This window comes from Anolis sagrei, chromosome 6, assembly GCF_037176765.1.
Source record: "Anolis sagrei isolate rAnoSag1 chromosome 6, rAnoSag1.mat, whole genome shotgun sequence".
In the NCBI taxonomy this organism is placed as follows: domain Eukaryota; kingdom Metazoa; phylum Chordata; class Lepidosauria; order Squamata; family Dactyloidae; genus Anolis; species Anolis sagrei.
Genome location: NC_090026.1, coordinates 19,311,742 through 19,331,983, shown reverse-complemented (window position 1 = coordinate 19,331,983; position 20,242 = coordinate 19,311,742). Strand labels below are relative to the sequence as shown.

At 42.4% G+C, this 20,242-nt stretch overlaps 1 protein-coding gene across 3 annotated transcripts in view; it reads left to right on the top strand.

The window, feature by feature from the left end:
- EMP3 (epithelial membrane protein 3 (MAM blood group)) overlaps nucleotides 1–8,892 on the top strand; it is a 30,585-nt gene extending 21,693 nt beyond the window's left edge. For all 3 annotated transcript variants that reach the window (XM_060780411.2, XM_060780409.2, XM_060780410.2), the window contains exons 3-5: nucleotides 4,269–4,371; nucleotides 4,511–4,651; nucleotides 6,982–8,892. In XM_060780411.2, the coding sequence (XP_060636394.2) occupies nucleotides 4,269–4,371; nucleotides 4,511–4,651; nucleotides 6,982–7,151 (414 nt within the window). In that variant the 3' untranslated portion in view covers nucleotides 7,152–8,892. The remainder of the gene's footprint in view (nucleotides 1–4,268; nucleotides 4,372–4,510; nucleotides 4,652–6,981) is intronic.
- Nucleotides 8,893–20,242: the final 11,350 nt, after the last annotated feature.

Below are 20,242 nucleotides of genomic sequence, written 5' to 3'. Positions count from 1 at the left end.
AACCTCTGAGGATGCCTGCCATAGATGTGGCTGAAACGTCAGGAGAGAATGCTTCTGGAATATGGCCATACAGCCTGGAAAACTCACAGCAACCCGGTGATTCTGGCCATGAAAGCTTTTGACAACACGTTCCCCAAACTGACTAAATATGGAACGGATGGAAGCAGCAGCAGATGGATTCATATCGGTTGGGAAACTCTGCTCAAAGAGTTGTGATTGTTGGACCTGCTTCAAATTGTAGTTTCCTGGGCTGAAATTCTCAATGTTTAGTGCCCTGTGGCTGATACTCTTCAATGTTTTTATTAATGATTTAGATGTTGTACTTAGATGTGACCAGGATCTTGGGATTACTGTTGAACATAAACTGTACATGAGCTAACAGGGTGATGCTTCAGCCAGGATGGCAAATGTTGTCTTAGCCTATATTAATACAAATATGGTTTCCAAGTCAAAGCACGTAATAGCCCTAGTATATTCTGTGCTGGTCAGGCTTCAGCTGGATTATTGCATTCAGTTGTGGGCACTCATTTTAAAAGGATATGGGCAAGTTGGAGCAAGTTTAGAGAAAGGCAATACAGTTGATAAGAAGTACGGAGAACAAAATGTGAAGAAAAGCTAAGGAAGTGGGCATGTTCCATCTGGTGAAGATAAGATTGAGGGGCGACATGATTGCATTCTGTAAATTCCTGAAAGGTTGTTATAGAAAGGAGAGTTCAGGCTTATTCTCTGCTAACTCAGATATTAGGAGCTGGCCTCGTAGTTTTAAGTTACAGGAAGGTAGGATTAGGTTGAACAATGAGAAGGAACTTCTTGATAGTCATAGAATCCTGGAGACCTTGTGGACCATCCATTCTAACCCCCTGCCAAGAAGCAGGAAAATCACATTCAAAGCACCCCCGACAGATGGCCATCCAATCTCAGAGTGGTTTGGCAATGAAATCTACTGCCAAGAGAAGGGTCTTCTTCTTTGGATATCTTAAAAACAGCAATCTTAGGGGAATACTATACCTCAGTGGTTCTCAACCTGGGGTCCCCAGATGTTTTTTTTGCCTTCAACTCCCAGAAATCCCAACAGCTGGTAAACTGGCTGGGATTTCTGGGAGTTGTAGGCCAAAAACATCTGGGGACCCCAGGTTGAGAATCACTGCGTATAGCTGGAGACCCGTCATTGTGTAGAAGATGGGATTTGATGGCCCATGAAGCTGCCTTCAACTCTATGGGTTCATCTTCACTGTGGAAGTCATGCAGTTTGACATCACTGTAACCAGCAAGGCACAATGCTATGAAATAGTGAGAATTGTAGATTTACAAAGTAGTTCATTAGCCTTTTTCCGCCTCACCAAACCACAACTCTCAGGATTCTAATGCATTGAGCCACAACAGTGAAAGTGGTGTCAAACCGTGTTAATTCAACACTATAGATCAGTGTTTCTCAACCTTCCTAATGCCACAACCCCCTAATATAGTTCCTAATGTTGTGGTGACACCCAACCATAAAATTATTTTCGTTGCTACTTTATAGTGGTAATTTTGCTACTGTTCTGAATTGTAATGTAAATATCTGATATGCAGGATGTATTTTCATTCACTGGTCCAAATTTGGCACAAACACCCAATACGCCCAAATTGGTGAGGTGGAGGAGGATTGATTTTGCCATTTGGTATTGTAGTTGCTAGGATTTATAGTTCACTTACAATCGAAGAGCATTCTGAACTCCACCAAAGATGGAATTGAACCAAACTTGGCATACAGAACTCCCAAGACCAACAGAAAATACTGGAAGGGTTTGGTGGGCATTGACCTTGAGTTTTAGAGTTGTAGTTCACCTACATTCAGAAAGCACTGTGGATTCAAACAATGATGGATCTGAACTAAACTTGGCACAAATCTTTAATATGCCCAAATATGAACACTAGTGGAGTTTGGGGGAAATAGACCTTGATATTTGGGAGTTGTAGTTGCTTGGATTTATAGTTCACCTACAATCAAAGAGCATTCTGAACCCCACTAACAATAGAATTAGGCCAAAGTTTCTACACAGAACCCCGTGACCAAGAGAAAATTCTGTTTTCTGATGGTCTTTGGCGACCCCTCTGACACCCCCCTTGTGACCCCTCTGGGGCCCGACCCCCAAGTTGAGTAACACTGTTGTAGATGCACCCTTTTCCATTTTTCTTTCCTTCTCCAACACAGTCCTGGAGACATGTGTTGGAAGCTCTTCTGAGATCTGTCCATAATTCTCCTAAAAATAATAGTCACATTGCCAAAATCAACGTGTAATCTGAATTCAGATAGTCTAAAAGTAACACAAGCCCCATATTGTGTCTGGTGCTATAGTACAGTAACTAAAAAACACATCAGGGAGTCTGTCGTCCTTATCGCACCCCTGCCAGGAATTCACAAAGGCAAATTTAGTTCTTTTTCTCTCTTGTTCATGTTCAGCGTCCAACTACAATAGAAGGATAATAATGCGGACTGACCTTACAAGGTTGCTTTTAGCCAGGACTGGAACAAGAGTGGGTGTCTAGAGTGCTGAATATCATTATTAAATGGGGTATACCTAAAACGGGCTGAAAATCATTATGAAGTGGTACATGCATAAAATGAACCATATACGTAAATGAGACAAACCAATGTTAGAATTGAAAGCTGGTCTTCACACAAGGAAAAAGATGAAAAAGGAGGATGTTCCTCATTTCATTTGTAATAGAGGAATATCATTTATAACACCCAAATAAAGCTATGTTTCCTTTGCAAATCACTGTAAACCATTAAAATAATGTCATGTCAAAGGCTTCCATGGCCGGAATCATTGGGTTGTTGTGAGTTTTCCAGGCTGTATGGCCATGTTCCAGAAGCATTCTCTCCTGGTGTTTTGCCTACATCTATGTCAGGCATCTTCAGAACTTGTGAGGTCTGTTGGAAAGTAGGAAAATTGTGTGTGTGTGTGTGTGTATATATATATATACATACATACATACATACATACATACATACATCTGTGGAATGATGTCCAGGGTGGGAGAAAGAACTCGTGTCTGTTTGAGGTAGGTGTGAATGTTGCAATTGGCCACTTTGATTAGCATTTGATGGCCTTGTAGCTTCAAAGGCTGGCTGATTGCTACTTGGGGATCCTTTGTTGGGAGGTGTTAATTGGCCCTGATTGATTCTTGTCTGGAATTCCCCTGCTTTTGAGTGTTGTTCTTTATTTACTGTTATGATTTCATGAATGAAATGAAAATGAACAAAATCTGGCTACCAGTATTTAAAAACTCTAAAATCATAACAGTAAATAAAGAACAACACCAAAAACAGGGGAATTTCAGACAAGAAACAATCAGGGTCAACTAATCACCTCCCAACAAAGGATTTCCCCAGGCAGTAACAAGCTACACCTTAAAAAACCTGTCAGGCCATCAAATGCTAATCAAGGTGGCCAATTGAAACATTCACAACAGACAAGAGTTCTTTCTCCCACCCTGAATATCATTCCACAGATATATAAACTCAATTTTCCTCGTTTCCAACAGACATCACAACCTCTGAGAATGCCTGCCATAGATGCAGGTGAAACGTCAGAAGAGAATGCTTCTGGAACATGGCCATATATCCCAGAAAACTCACAACAACCCATGAAAACAATATTTTGACTTGTCTAGAAAACCATTCAGCTAGATTTGCCCGCAGAGGTTGCTGTTTTGCATTCACTTTCCTAGGTGTAAGCTGTACTGATGCAATTGGGCTTACTTTTAAGTAGACATGAATAGAATTATATTGTAATTCATTCTTCCAGATATTTGTTTAGAAGAGATCTGTCTCCACCGTCCTTTAACATGGAGGGTGCATCTGCATCGTAGAATTAATGCAGTTTGACTCCACTTTAGCTGCCGTGACTCAAAGATAGGGAATCCTGGGAGTTGTAGTTTGGTGTGACACCGGCACTGATAGAATAAAAGGCCACAGAGCTTGTAGAACTAGTTTCCATGATTCCATAGCATTGAGTATGGGAGTCAAACCACATTAACTCTATAATGTAGATGCACCCCGAGAGAGTGTAACTTCCCCAGTGGCACCCAGTGGGTTACCCAATACCATGACTAAGGAGGGTCTCCAGATTCCCAGTCCAATGCTGAAATCACTATACCATGCTGGCTCCTACGCCTCCTAATTAGACAAACCAATGTAAACTTTGACTATCTTTTTTTGCTGATGTGATCTACAAAACCTCTCTTGTAATTCTCTTCTTTTTCTTCTTCCCTTCCTTCAGTCATGGTGGGTCCTCCCGGATAAAGAAACCGTTAACATCTGGTATGATTGCGTCTTGAACGACACCACACACACTTGGCGTTGTTACTCAGTGTCTGAAAGTGGTGAGTATTTAGGAGGCTACGATGTGTCTTCTGGAGAGGACAATAATGGTATTTATAGCAACTTCTTACCCTAGAGATAGCTATATTTGCACAGTTCCTTCCTGACTCTTCCCCCCTTCCCTCTAATCTTTCCACCCAGCATGGCTTCAAGCAGTCCAGGCCTTCATGGTTTTAAGTCTTCTCTTCTCCAGTTTTGCCTTCATTATCTTCATGTGTCAGCTCTACACCATGAAGCGAGGAAGTCTGTTTTACGCCACTGGAGTCTTCCAGATCCTAACTGGTAAGGAATAGTGTGGGTGGATTTCTGTTTTAGTTGTAATATACATTGAGTTGCGGTGTACATTGTGGTATCGTGGTTGAAATGTTGGACTGGTGCTTGAAAGACCCAGATCCAGCTCCCTACTGATCCATGAATTTTACTGGGATGATGTTCACACCTAAACATACCATATTATTTGAGAACACAGAAATGCTGGACCACTCTAACAACTACCATGTCAGGCTACACAGAGAAGCCATTGAAATCCAAAAGCCTTGCAGCTTCAAAGTATGGCTGGTTGCTGCCTGGGGGGATCCTTTATTGGGAGGCGTTAGCTGTGCCTGGTTGACTCTTGTCGGGAATTCCCCTGGGTTTTTTTTTTGTTTGTTGCTATTTATTTACCGTCCTGATTCTAGAGGTTTTTTAAATACTGGTAGCCACAGACATGCTGGACCACTCAAATAACAGGCTGATCAGGAGAGAAACACAATTTGAGAAGTCAAATGAGTGGCCTGGAGTTATATTAATTTTTTTTACTATCTTAGCTTTCAAAACAGCAAACATTCCAGAATATAATATAATGCAATATAATATATTGTATATACGTATAATATGTATAACATTATAATGTAATGCAATATAATACTAATAATAAGATATTATAATTATATATTTATATTACATGTAATATTATTAATAATATTACAATATAATGGTATAGTACAATATAGTAATATCTAATACTGATATTGTACTATGCTAATGATATAATATATCGTATGTATATATCTTATAAAGCCGCTCTGAGTCCCCTTCAGGGTGAGAAGGGCGGCATATAAATGTCGTAAATAAATAATAAATAACAACCATGACAGACTAAACAGAGAAGCCATTGAACTCCACAAGCATGTGGACAATTTCAACCAAAAGGAGGAAACCATGAAAATGAACAAAATCTGGCTACCAATATTTAAAAAACCTCTAAAATTATAACAGCAAATAAAGAACAACACTCAAACGCAGGGGAACTCCAACCAAGAAACAATCAGGGACAGCTAATCACCTTTCAACAAAATATTCCCCCAGGCAGTAACAAGTCACGTCTAAAAACTGTTAGGCCATCAAATGCTAATCAAGGTGGCCAATTGAAACATTCATACCTAGCTCCAACAGACAAGAGTTTTTTTCTCCCATGCTGGACATTCCACATATATCTAAATCTAAGTCTAGTTTCCAACAGACTTCACAACGTATTGTCGAAGGCTTTCATGGCTGGAATCACTCAGTTCTTGTGGGGTTTTTTTGGCTATATGGCCATGTTCTAGAGGCATTTCTCCTGACGTTTCGTCTGCATCTATGGCAAGCATCCTCAGAGGTGTCACCTCTGAGGATGCTTGCCATAGATGCAGGCAAAACGTCAGGAGAAATGCCTCTAGAACATGGCCATATAGCCCGAAAAAACCCACAAGAACTGAGACTTCACAACCTCTGAGGATGCCTGCCATAGATGCAGGCAAAATGTCAGAAGAGAATGCTTCTAGAACATGGACATATAGCAACAACCCAATGTTCACACTGTTCAACTCTCCTAATTTGACAGCCATGATTAATCCTCCTTCATTCCACTTTTTCAGTTGCTTTTGAAATGTCCCCGTTTTTCTCACCTTCTTCCACTTTCCCCCTTTTTTTTGTCGAACTTTTGTGCTGCTGAACTGCTGACTTGAAGGTTGGCAGTTCAAATCTGCAGGACGCTGTAAGCTCCCGCTGTTAGCCCAACTCCTGCCAAGCTAGCAGTTCAGAAACATGCAAACATGAGTGGATAAATAGATTCTGCTTCGGCAGGAAAAGGCAAAAGGACACTCCAAGCAGTCTTGCTGGCCACACGACCAGGAGGTGACGACACAGGCTCCTCGGCTTGGAAATGGAGAAAAGTACCTCTCCCAGAGCCAGAGATGAGCACCACCTCCAGAAGTTGGAAATGAAAGGAGTCTTTGCCTTTGTCTGTATGTCTCATTGTATGTGTTTGTAATCAAGGCATTGAATGTTCTCAAACTATGGGTCCTCAGGTGTTTTGGCCTACAACTCCCAGAAATCCCAGTCAGTTTACCAGCTGTTGGGGTTTCTGGGAGGTGAAGACCAAAACATCTGGGGACCAACAGGTTGAGAACTATTGGTCTACTGTATATGCTATAATCTGATCTGAGTCTACTAGGCGAGAAGGGCAGAATATAAATAAAGTGTATTATTATTATTATTATTATTATCATCATCATCATCATCATCATCATACAATGTACAACAAGGATACAGCCAAGGATACACATCTAATTTTCTGATGTACCTTTTCCCAGCTATCTCCGTGTTCACTGCCGCCGTGATCTACACTGTTCATGTGGATGAGTTCCAGCATAGACGGTTGCCAGGAGGCTCCTTTGGCTACTGTTTTGTGCTGGCGTGGCTCTCCTTCCCCTTGGCAATGATCAGCGGAATCATTTACATCCACCTTCGAAAGAAGGAGTGACCCTCAACTGGGAGATCTCTCCGTTTGCCTTGAAAAAGGGTCCCGTTCTCCTCTGAATTTCGCTGTCTTAACTCTTTTGCTGTTTCCAAAGGCAATCATGGTACAAAATCCTACACAATCCACTGGGGCTATTGCACTGTGGGTGAATCACCTCTGCTCTTTGTGTTATCATGTACTTCACATGATAGGGCAAGTTAAAGGTGTGCCACCTTACACTGGGCATTTCCCTGGTCTTTTGAGATATTTGCATGCATTGTGCATGTGAATTGTTTGCTGGCAGAATGAAGTGCCATGGTATTCAGGGAACATGTCTCTGGTGTTCTCCAGCTAGAAATGGTTGCTTCATCCCTTTAAAAAAAATTATATACATGAGAATAGAGAACCAACTTTTGTTTTTCCAAATTTTTCATTTTTTAAATAAAATTATATTTTGCAGTGTGGCCAAGAATCAACCTTTACCTTTAACACTTTTTTTTTAAACGAATGTGTAGGTTATGTGGATCTGTTTCCAAAATATTTGTTTTCAATTAGTCAAACATAAGCTGTTTTAAACGGGGGGGATGCTATCATGTTTTTAATACGTTTGAAACTCAGATGCTGAAAGATCAGGTGGGATGAGATGTAGGAAATTGATAAATTCTAATAGAAAGCCCTGAAATCATGTACATTTTGGAGGAGCAATGAAGGTAGAAAATGAGTATGTTTTGTGCACAGCAGAACTCAGAAATCTCGTGAACTCAAAATCTGAAGCGACTATCTCAACTGTTGAAATGAATGTGAAGATAAAACAGTTCAAATTTGGCTGTAGAAATTACTCATAACATTGAGTTTCATTTTCATTAAGGGTGTTTTGAAATTACACACACTTTGAAAACAACAGCAGCAGTTTAAGTGTTAACTTGACATGTTGCCCAGGTGATAAGCTTTGCAAATACATATTTGCTCACTGAAGGAACCACAATTATCTGTAATTCTTTGTTTACTGACCCCTCAAATGGCAAGTCTGTTAGCTTTGGTGTAATGTGTGAAATAGCCCCGAGAAAAATATTCTGGTCATGTGCATTTTGTTAGAACAGAGACATAGGCGACAACCATCATAGCTCCCTTCCCATCTCGCATTCCAACTTAAGTGTCTTCCTACTGTTTCTCGCCAAGTATGAGTCTATGGTTTTACTAACTTCTAAATCAGTGGTTCTCAACCTGTGGGTCCCCAGATGTTTGGGCCTTCAGCTCCCAGAAATCCTAACAGCTGGTTACCTGGCTGGATTTCTGGGAGTTAGGCCAAAACACTTGGGGGTCCACAGGTTGAGAACCACTGTACTAAAATGATAGTATGGGCTGGGGAAATGAAGCTAATCATTTCAGCTTCACTTCTAAAACTGGGGAGATCCTGCCTGCCTCCTTTTACAGACATCCTCAATACGATGGCTTCCTGAAATGTTGGAGTACATCTCCCATTATCTCTTAAGAGTTGTAGTCTGACACAACTGGAGAGCACCATGTCGGGCAAGCCTGCCCTGCTAATTGCACAAACAGTTGTAATTAGAATAGATTTTGGTCTTCCTGTTGCCTTAAATGGGCAGTTTGCTTCCTAGTTTCAGAAAACGGGTTCCTTTCATGACATATCTATAACCGAAATCAGTATTGTACGTCCTGACCTCCCTGTGTCCCCTTTTATCTTCTCAATGTGGCCTTTTTATATTTTATATGCATTTTAAGAATAAAAGTAATTATAAATCAAGAGCTATGTCTTCTTTTCTTTATACTTTAGATAGCAGTGCTTTATATATACTTGTCCTGCAAGCAATTTAATCCCAGTACTCATGAGAATGCAAGTTGCCCTTTAAGGGTGGTGGAATCTCATATATGGTAACGTGGGCAACTTGTGTCTCCTTTGGATGCACTAGTGACATTATATGGAACGATGGGAGTTAGAATACAATGGTGGTTCTCAACCTTCTTAATGCTGCAACCTCTTAATACAGTTCCTGATGTTGTGGTGACCTCCAACCATAAAATTATTTTTGTTGCTACTTCATAACTTTCAGTTTGCTACTGTTATGAATAGTAATGTAAACGTCTGATATGCAGGGTGTATTTTCAATCACTGGACCAAATTTGGCACAAATACCGGATACACCCACATTCGAATCCTGGTGGGGTTGTGGGGGGGGGGGGTTGGTTTTGTCATTTGGGAGTTGTAATTGCTGAGATGTATAGTTCACCTACAATAAAAGAGTATTTTTTAACTCCTTAAATGGTGGAAACTGAACCAAACTTGGCACACAGAACTCCAATGACCAAAATAAAATACTGAAAGAGTTTGTTGGGCATTGACCTTGAGTTTTGGAGTTGTAGTTCCCCTGCATCCAGAGAGCACTGTGGACTCAAACAATGATAGATCTGGACCAAACTTGGCATGGATACTCAATATGCCCAAATGTGAACACTGGTGGAATTTGGGGGAAATAGACCTTGCCATTTGGGAGTTGCAGTTCATAGAATCATAGAATTAAAGAGTTGGAAGAGACCTCATGGGCCATCCAGTCTTACTCCCTGCCAAGAAGCAGGAATATTGCATTCAAATCACCCCTGACAGATGGCCATCCAGCCTCTGTTTAAAAGCTTTCAAAGAAGGAGCCTCCACCACACTCCGGAGCAGAGAGTTCCACTGCTGAACGGCTCTCAGTCAGGAAGTTCTTCCTCAAGTTCAGGTAGAATTTTCTTTCTTGTAGTTTGAAGCCATTGTTCCCCGTCCTAGTCTCCAGGGAAGCAGAAAACAAGCTTGCTCCTTCCTCCCTGTGGCTTCCTCTCACATATTTATACATGGCTATCATATCTCCCCTTAGCCTTCTCTTCTTCAAGCTAAACATGCCCAGCTCCTTAAGCCGCTCCTCATAGTTGCTGGGGTTTATTGTTTACTTACAATTAAAGAGCATTCTGAACTCCACCAACAATAGAATTGGACCAAACGTCCCACACAGAACTCCCATGACTAACAGAAAATATTGTATTTTCTGATGGTCTTTGGCAACTCATCTGACATCCACCTCGCTACCCATCCATGGGTCCCAACCTCCACGTTGAGAAATGCTGCTCTGGATGCACGTGTGAGCATTGTATGAAATGATGGGAGTTACAATATCACCTGTAAGGCCACCTGTTGCCCATCCTAATTTACTTGTATTCGTATCGTAATAAACTATTTATCTGCTATAGGTGTAGACTCAGCAGGTGTGAGTACAGAAGCAAGTGTCCTTTACCAAAATTCATAATATCCTGCATTTTAAACAATGTAATAAAATCGCCCTCGGGCAAAAGCAATTTTAACACCTTTATAACCTGCATTCCAAATTGCTGTTATTTATTCAGCATTTTTCTTTGATCCAACTGTGCCTCGGCAAACAATATTTTATTTATCATCACATTGTAATCTTTTATTTATTACGTTTTCATTTTTCATTTGTTTCCCCTTCCAGCCAGGTTTTTCTCAAAACAAAATATGTATAGATGTGCCTGGTGTTTATTTGTTTTTAAATCCACATAGAATTGAGACAGAACAGACTTGGGAGGTGGGAAAAGGAGAATGCCCACGGAAACAGATTAGACAAAGCCGCCTGTCCTTACTCTCTAGTCGTAGTCTCCTCCTATCGTCTCTGTGTACTGGTGTTTAGATAAAAGTGCAGCTTAATGCCCATTAAGGGTGCTAATTTACCATCTGCTGAAACTGAGATCTGGGCATGTGAAAGAATAAATATTTAATCTTATTGAAGTCTGAGTTTAACTATCCACCTGCCACCAATGAGGCTTGGAATTTTGTAATATAAGCAACAGTCAAAAGTTGGAGAACAGCCAGAGAGGGATAGGCACTAAATCCAGTAGAAAAAAGCACCAGCAGAGGGCACACAGTGTTGATGGGATATCAAGTAGAACAGATACAGCACACTGAAATCTATCAGCATGTGGACAATTTCAACAGAAAAGAGGAAACCACGAAAATGAACAAAACCTGGCTACCAGTATTTAAAAAATCTAAAATCAGGACAGTGAATAAAGAACAACACTCAAAAACAGGGGAATTCCAGACAAGAAACAATCAGGGCCAGCTAATCACCCCCAATAAAGGATTCCCCCTGGCGGTAAGAAGGCGGACGTTGAAACTGCTAGGCCAGTATAAACTAATCAAGGTGGCCAATTGAAACATTCACACCCAGCTCCAACAGACAAGAGTTCTTTCTCCCACCCTGGACATTCCACAGATATATAAACCCCATTTTCCTAGTTTCCAACAGACCTCACATCCTCTGCCATAGATGTGGGCGAAACATCAGGAGAATGTTTCTGGAACATGGCCATACAGCCTGCAAAACTCACAGCAGCCCAGATACAGCAGTCACTGCATCCTCCAATTCAACTGTCCATAGGGACACTATTTTACTATGCCATTGTACATAAGGAAACTTAAGCATCCATTGACTTTGCTATCCAGAGGGGGTCCTCGATCCAAACTCCAGTGGATACCATGGGCACACTATATTTTTGAAGATGTACTTCTAGTGTTCAGTGCACATAAGAACCTCCCTTTTTTGGGTAAGGTGCTGGAGCGGGTGGTTGCCTCCCAGCTCCAGGGCTTTTTGGATGACATCAAATACCTAGATCAGTCACAGTCTGGTTTCAGGCCTGGCCACGGCACCGAGACAGCCTTGGTCGCCTTGGTGGATGACCTCCGTAGAGAGCTAGACAGGGGGGGAGTGACCCTGTTGGTTCTCTTGGACATCTCAGCGGCTTTCGATACCATCGATCATGGAATCCTTCTGGGTCGTCTCTCTGGAATGGGTCTTGGGGGCACGGTTTTGTCGTGGCTCCGATCCTTCCTGGAGGGTCGATCCCAGATGGTGAAGCTGGGAGACGCCTGATCGGACCCCTGGCCTTTGACCTGTGGGGTCCCACAAGGCTCCATTCTGTTTCCCATGCTTTTTAACATCTACATGAAACCACTGGGAGAGGTCATCCAGAGTTTTGGAGTTAGGTGCCACCTCTATGCAGATGACACACAACTCTATTACTCATTTCCACCCAATTCCAAGGAGGCCTCTCGGGTGCTGGACAAGTGCCTGGCCGCTGTGTCTATCTGGATGAGGAGGAACAAGCTGAAGATCAATCCCGACAAGACAGAGGTCCTCCTGGTCGATCGTAAACCTGACCGGAGTATAGGGTGGCAACCTGTGTTGGATGGGGTTACACTCCCCCTGAAACCACAGGTCTGCAGTTTGGGAGTCCTCTTGGACTCATCGCTTACGCTTGAGGCTCAGGCGTCGGCGGTGTCTGGGAGGGCTTTCGCACAATTAAGACTTGTGCGCCAACTGCGACTATACCTCGCGAAGGCTGATCTGGCCGGGGTGGTCCATGCCTGTAATGCGCTCTACGTGGGTCTGCCCTTGAAAACGGCTCGGAAATTCCAACTTGTCCAATGAGCAGCGGCCAGGATGTTAACTGGCCCTCCCTACAGAGAGAGGTCAACCCTCCTGTTCAAGGAGCTCCACTGGCTGCCGTTTATCTTCCGAGCCCAATTTAAGGTGCAGGTGCTTACCTACAAAGCCCTGAACGGTTTGGGACCAGCCTACATGCGTGACCGCATCTCCATCTACGAACCCACGCATTCACTACGTTCATCTGGAGAGGCCCTGCTCGTCATCCCGCCTGCGTCGCAAGCGCGTTTGGTGGGGACACGAAACAGGGCCTTTTCCGTGGTGGCCCCTCGCCTCTGGAACACCCTCCCCAAAGATCTTAGACAGGCCCCTACATTGGCAGTCTTCAGAAAGAACTTGAAGACCTGGCTGTTCCGATATGCCTTCCCCGATTAGGAAATCTCCAATACCAAGTCCCAGAAGCACTTTATTAGAATTAAGATCTCTGCACACTGCACACTGCATCTGCCCTATAATCCTTACATATCACCTGTCACATCAGCACTTTTAATCCTGTACCCTTTACTCTGTCCCGGCCCAGTTTTAGCGTGTTTCGATGTATTGTTTATTGCTTGTTGTTTGTTGTTTTTAATACTGCTTTAATTCTTTTTAATTTGCTTTAGGTGTATTGTTATGTTGTGTATTGAGGCCTTGGCCTTTGTAAGCCGCATTGAGTCCTTCGGGAGATGCTAGCGGTGTACAAATAAAGTTTAATAATAATAATAATAATAATAATAATAATAATAATAATTTTTTAAAAAATGACCAAGTCATTAAGGTGTTGGACAGTGATCTGTTCTGGCATCTATCCTTTTCTTCTTTGCCTCTGTTTCTATTTCTGTTTCTATCCTGTTCACAAATCAGTTGAGAATTGTGTTGCCTGTGTGATGCATTAATCCTTGCTCCAATGTAGCCTATCAAAGCTGTTTATGGACCCATCGTCTCAACAGCAAAATCTTTGAAAGTGACTGTAAGTGATTTCAAGTTGATCAAAATGCCACTTTCAGTTCTTACCAATTTATTTATTTATTGTGTGAGAAGGAACCGAGGGTACAGTTGTATTTAAAAACACAAAGTTTCAAAACTTGGCATTCTATTAAATGTCCTTTGACCAGTAGCTGGCCACCTGGAGTGCCCCTGGTGTTGCTATAAGAAGGTCCTTCATTGTGCATGTGGCAGGGCTCAGGTTGCATTGTAATAGGTGATCTGTGGTTTGCTCTTCTCCACACTCACATGTTGTGGATTCCACTTTGTGGCCCCATTTCTTAAGGTTGGTTCTTCATCTTGTGGTGTCAGAGCTCAGTCTGTTAGCACCTTCCAAGTCTTCTGTGTGCCCAGGAGGGAGTCTTTCGTTTGTATCAGCCATGGCTTAAGGTTCCGGGTTTCAGTCTGCCTCTTTTGGACTCTTGCTTGCTGAGGTGTTCCTGCAAGAATCTCTGTAAATCTTAGAAAACTATTTCTTTATTTAAGGTGTTGGTGTGCTGCCTGATATCTAAACCAGGGATGGGCCAGGGATGTCACTGCCTTGGTCCTTTCATTATTGGCTGCTACTTCCCAGTGGATGTCAAAAGGTGCAGTACTGCCCAATGAAACCTGCTGAGGATGAGGAGGCGCTAAAAGTGGGGCTCCAGTACTTGACACAGGGCAAAAGAGGAGGTGAACATAGTGATATTCTTGACTCAACATGGCCAGTTTCTTATGCTTGAACGTTCACTTTCCACCTCCAAGGGAACTGAGACTGGATTCAAATCTCTTTAATGTGGCGTTGCCAATGAATACTGACAGATGTTTGGTGTCTGGACCGTGCAGATAGAGGAGATGAAACATCTGGCACTTTCCTCTTTCACATAAGAGGACCAAATTGTGTATTCTGCCATGCATGTGTGTGAATATTGGGGATTGTTCTCAATTTACTGGTTATTTTCAGCTTGCGGGAAGGCAGAGAAGTCAAGGATTTTGGCTGAATATGGACAAATAGAATATGGCCAAAGACGTGGACCTCAGCTGTAGCTGACAGAAGCATTCTGCTGGAAAGGAACTCTTGGAAAGGATATAAAGGAAGCACGGGGTCGAATGGGTTTGTTGCATTTCCCGGGAAGCATTTAGGTGATAAGACTAAAGTTAAAAACACAGGCCAGCTTTGGCTTGACATCAGAGCATATTGTGAACCTGACATGCTTAAACAACTTAGTTCTGGTGACTTTGGAAACTTATTGGAAGGCAGAAAGATTAGCTGAATCCATTTATTTTAAATGGCCATTTCCTTACTTTAAATAATTTATCATACAATAATTTAATATAGAAGCACCCTCCTGATGCTATTAAATTAGCCATGATGGCTAGAGATAATTGAGTTTGGGATCAAATACCATCGGGGGGGGGGGGGGGGAGGGAGGGGAGATCTCCACTTCTGAAATCCATAAAAAGCTGGCATGTTTAATAACTGTAGCCATTGATGAAGGATATTTTAGCTAGCATTACCTAGGACTTTTATGTCTTTGAGTAATATCATTGTTGGTAGTAAAATTATTGTCTGATGTTTATTTATTTATTTAATTACAGTATTTATATTCCGCCCTTCTCACCCCGAAGGAGACTCGGTGTTGGGGTTCAGGCTGTGTGTGAACCTGAACCTGATTCTCTGATTGTATTTCCTGATGCCAATGTAGATGTCAATGTGAATTCTGAAGCCAATTTAGATGATGATGGTTTGAGTAGTGAAAATCCTACAGCCTTGGAAAGTGAAAGTCAAGATTCACATGAAAACATGCATTCCGAGCCGAGCGGAGACGTTTCACTCCCTTTTCCTCCCAGTCTTAGTTCTCCAGAGAACCTGACACCTGGTCTGCCTAATGAGGATAGGCGGGGGCAGATTTGGCAGAGCCGGGGAGAAGCACAAAGTTTACGTAGGTCAGCTAGATTGAGAGAAATGCAAACAAAAACTTCAGGCATGTCTCGCAATAGATTTCTCGGCCTTAAGTATGCCTGGCCTGAATGCAGCTTCAGACCAGGCATCATTCCAGATTCATGTGCAAGCTTTTGCAGGTCTCCTGATTCAAGTGGCGTTGTTTCTCGGAGGTTTTCTAGTTGTTCCAAGTACGGTTAGTGGATTGCTAACAGGTTCCAGGATTCAGCAGTCTTGCTGTGGATTTTATTATCTTGTTTATGGACATTTCTTGTTGCTGATTTTTACTGTGACTTTTTACCTTTGCATATTTCCTCTATTTTGTATTCATCTTTCATCAATAAAGAAGGATTGTTTTCCTGAAGTCAAGTGTGGTGGATTGTTGTCTGAGGGTCCAGTTTCCTGCTCTGGGTTGCAACACTCGGGGCGGATTACAATTCACATATACATGGCAGACATTCAATGCCATAGACATACAATATATATATAGACAGACACAGAGGCAATTTGACATTCCAGCTTTCAGGCTTCATGAGGGTATGTTCGATTCTGGCCACAGGGGGAGCACTTGTGACACTGAGTCCTTGATGGAGTACTTCCTCATTCTTACATCCACTGCTGGAAGGTTTTATGGTTCCATAAATTAGTTAAATTAGCCTCCCCGCATAAAGTAAAAGGTAAAGGTTTTCCCCTGACATGAAGTCCAGTCGTGTCCGACTCTGGGGGTTGGTGCTCATCTCCCTTTCTAAGTCAAAGAGCCAGCGTTGTCCATAGACACCTCAAAAGTCATGTGGCTGGCATGACTTCATGGAGCGCCTTTACCTTCCCGCCAGAGCCATTTACCCATTGATCTACTCACATTTGCATGTTCCGGCCCAAGATACCTAACTGACCGCCTCTCGGCCTATGAGCCCACAAGGACTTTGAGATCTTCCGGGGAGGCCTTGCTCTCGATCCCGCCTGCGTCACAGGCACGGCTGGCAGGGACAAAAGATAGGGCCTTCTCGGTGGTGGCTCCTCAGCTGTGGAACACCCTTCCCGTAGACATCAGGCTAGCTCCCTCCCTGTTGATATTTCGCAGGAAACTAAAGACCTGGCTGTTTAAGAAGGCATTTGAACAAGAAGTGCAATGATTGGTAATTTGATCATAGGAATGGAACAACGGAAATGATACCGGATTGTGGGCTTGACGATGAGACGACACGGAATGGCTTTTGTAGTAATGTTGATGTTTTTGATGAGGATGTTTTTTGATAATGATGAATTGTGGATTATTTTACACTATGTCTTGTATTTTGCACCTGTTTTTCTATGTTGTACACCGCAGTGAGTCTCCCCTGGGCTGAGAATTGCAGTGTATAAGCGAAGTAAATAAATAAATAAATAATTTTTCTAATTGCTAGGTTGACAGAAGCATAAAGCGGTACCTAAATTTCCTACTTGACAGATGGAACTGTCTTTCAGGCAGCATATGTCAACAGCGAACTAGAATATTAATGGTCGGGAGCTCACTCCAACCCAGGCTGGCTTTGAACTCGTGACCTCTCAGTCAGTAGTGATTTAAAGCAGCTGGCTACTAACTAATTGCGCCACAGTTTGGTCTTGTTCAAGTTCATTTTTTGAGAACTTCGGAGAGTTGAGAGTAACTACCAATATGAAAGCAGTGGGGAGTATTTTATTCTACACAACTCAGTACAAATCATTATTGTGCAATTTTATCTTTGGACAGGTATTCTTAAGGCAGCAATTCTCTTTTTAGAGAATTCTTTAAACTTTCTGCCATAAAACTAATGTAACTTCAGGCCCCATGTAGTCATTTTTCATGAAAAAATGTGGAAAATAACTTTGTGTGATTGCTAAAAGGCCATGAGGCCAATGATATAGTATCTGTTTGATATATGGAAGGTCTGCAGATTTAGTCATTACAATTTCCATATAGATAGAAAGATTGGAGGAAAATATCCACCTACTGTCTTGGAGAGTGGCTGCCCGCTGGGCAGCGAACCAGGCGAGATGAATCAACCGACTGACTTAGTAAAGGGCAGTTACTTGTAGCATAATATTACCAGGAAACTCTTTTGTGTTGGATTATTCACTCAAAATTCACCTTAGGTGTTGCCATTATTTTAAGCCAGAAGTGGGGATCCTGTAGCCCACCAAACAACTCCCAGCCTTTGTTGACATTTGGCTCTCCTGCCCAGAATTGCTGGCAGTTGCTTTGTAGAAACATCTGTATAATCCTCATTTCTTTTTTGGGTAGTAACGCATTTTGCAAATATCATGAACAGCCAAAAAGGCAAATCAATGGGTCAGAGAGCAAAGCAAGGCTGGGCTATCACCAGAAGCCAAGATGAATAATCTGGGGACACTGTGCTTTGAACACATCATGAGACATCATGACTCAATGGAAAAGCAATAAGGCTTATTAAAACGGAAGGAAGTACTGAAGAGGAAAGGCAAGCAGACCAGATTATAGAGCAGTGGTTCCCAACCTGTGGTCCGTGGATCACTAGTGGTCCGCAAGAACTAAAATATGGTCCATGGCCTCACTGTTACTACACCATTGCAACGAGAGCGCCTGGTCTTGCAAAACCCTCTTATCGTGCCAAGGCTTATTAAATATAGTTTTCTGTGGGCAAGCAGATGGCAACTACTGGGTGGCATATGTTCTGTATCAGAAACTAGAGCTGATGTGGCCTATCCAATGCAGTTTTCTGAATCAGCACTCCAAATAACCAAACCAAATCTAAAGTTGAGCAAAAACTAATTTTGGTACTAATGTTGGAAGGAGCCCCCAGTGGTACAAAGGGTTAAAAGCCTGCGCTGGCAGGACTGAAATACTGACAGGTCGCAGGTTTGAATCTGGAGAGAGTGCGGAGGAGCTCCCTCTATTAGCTCCAGCTCCCCATTGCGGGGACATGAGAGAAGCCTCCCACAAAGATGTTAAAAATCAAAACATCTGGGCAATGTCCTTGCAGATGGCCAATTTTCTCACACCAGAAGCAACTTGCAGTTTTTCAAGGCACTCCTGACAAAAAAAACTAAACTAATGTTGGAGAGTGGACCTTGGTCTAAGTGGTCCCTCGTCAAAAAAATATGGGAACCACTGTTATAGAGTGACTCAGTAAAGGAAGATACAGCCTTAAGTTTGGGAGACCTGAGCAGGGCTCTTGGAGGTCTTTCATTCATTGGGTCCCCAGAAAGTGAAGGTGTCTTGAAGGCAACTGGAAAAAAAGTGCTAAGAGGGGTGAGTTTCTGCAAGGTCTAGCTCTCCTTCTTAAGGACATTAGTGACCTGTATGGTGGCATGGAAGAGAAGTCAGGTCTCCAATAGCTAGCTATTAAACATAGTATGAAAGAGGAACTTCTGCATACGAGTTACACCTGTTGAATTCTTACAGCTATTAATGTACAAGAGCCTGTTCTCATATTTTCATGATGTTACCCAAGAATTTGAGACAGACTGTTGTTAGCAGGGGACAGAATATCAGCTGCTGTAGCAGTCTGGAGTGGGTTACTATTTTACTGAAATATCAGCTGTTGCTTTTGTTAACTTATATATCCTTAAAAGCGATGTATAAAACAAAGCTATCTCGCTGATCAGCTGGCTGCAATGAGATATTTCATGAACGCAAGGACATAATTATTAGACGCAGAAAATAATCTCTCCACTACCCACTTCATTACGGCACCAACTGTGAATGTGGGCAAGAGTAAGGAAAACCTTCTGGCTACTCATGATAGGAGGAAGCAGCGGAAGCAGAAGCTGGACATCTGTGACCTAGAATAACAGATTCCATTTTATTTGCTCCAAGAACCAGGAGTACCTCAGCTTCTGTAAATTTCCACCTGTCCTTGTGGGGACTCAGATCCAGAAGCAACAGGGTAAAAAAAGCTGATTTGAAGACTTAGTAAAACTCATGAGATGCAACTGCAAGCAAGACACAAAATAATGACAAGTCAGGAAAAACCAAGAGTCCGCATTGTAATAAAAATGCTTTGAAAATAACCTGCTTCATTGCTGCCCAACAATCTAATAAATAAAACAGAAAGGGTTCGGGATGGGCATCTGATTAGTCTGCTGCCAAAACAAAAAGCACAGCTTGGAAAAGTCATTTTAGATTGCAACCTGTGGCCAGAGGAAGACTGGCCAACAACCATGTTGATGGACACATGTTGGGTTTTATCATTTAAAAAATGCCTTCCCCTGCCAAAACTCTGCTGCAATTTATTTATTGTGTCAGAAGCGAATTGAGAGTACAGTTAAAATGTATTTAAAACACAAAGGAAGTAAAAAAACTTGGCATTATGCTAAATTTCCTTTTACCAGAAGCTGACCACTTGGAGAGCCTCTGGTGTCACTGTGAGAAGGTCCTCCATTGTGCATGTGGCAGGGCCAGACTGCATTGTAGTAGGTGGTCTGTGGTTTGCTCTCCTCCACACTCACATGTCATGGACTCCACTTTGTATCCCCATTCTTAAGATTGGCTCTGGATCTCGTGGTGCCAGAGCACACCCTGTTCAGCACCTTCCAAGTCACCCAGTCTTCTGTGTGCCCAAGAGGCAGTTTCTCATCCAGCTTCAGCCATGGATTGAAGTTCCAGGTTTTAGCCTGCCATTTTTGGATTCTCATTTACTGTGGTATTCCTGTATGTCGAACTTAGGAAGCTGTTTCTTTATTTAAGACATTGGCATGCTGGCTGATATCCGAACAGAGGA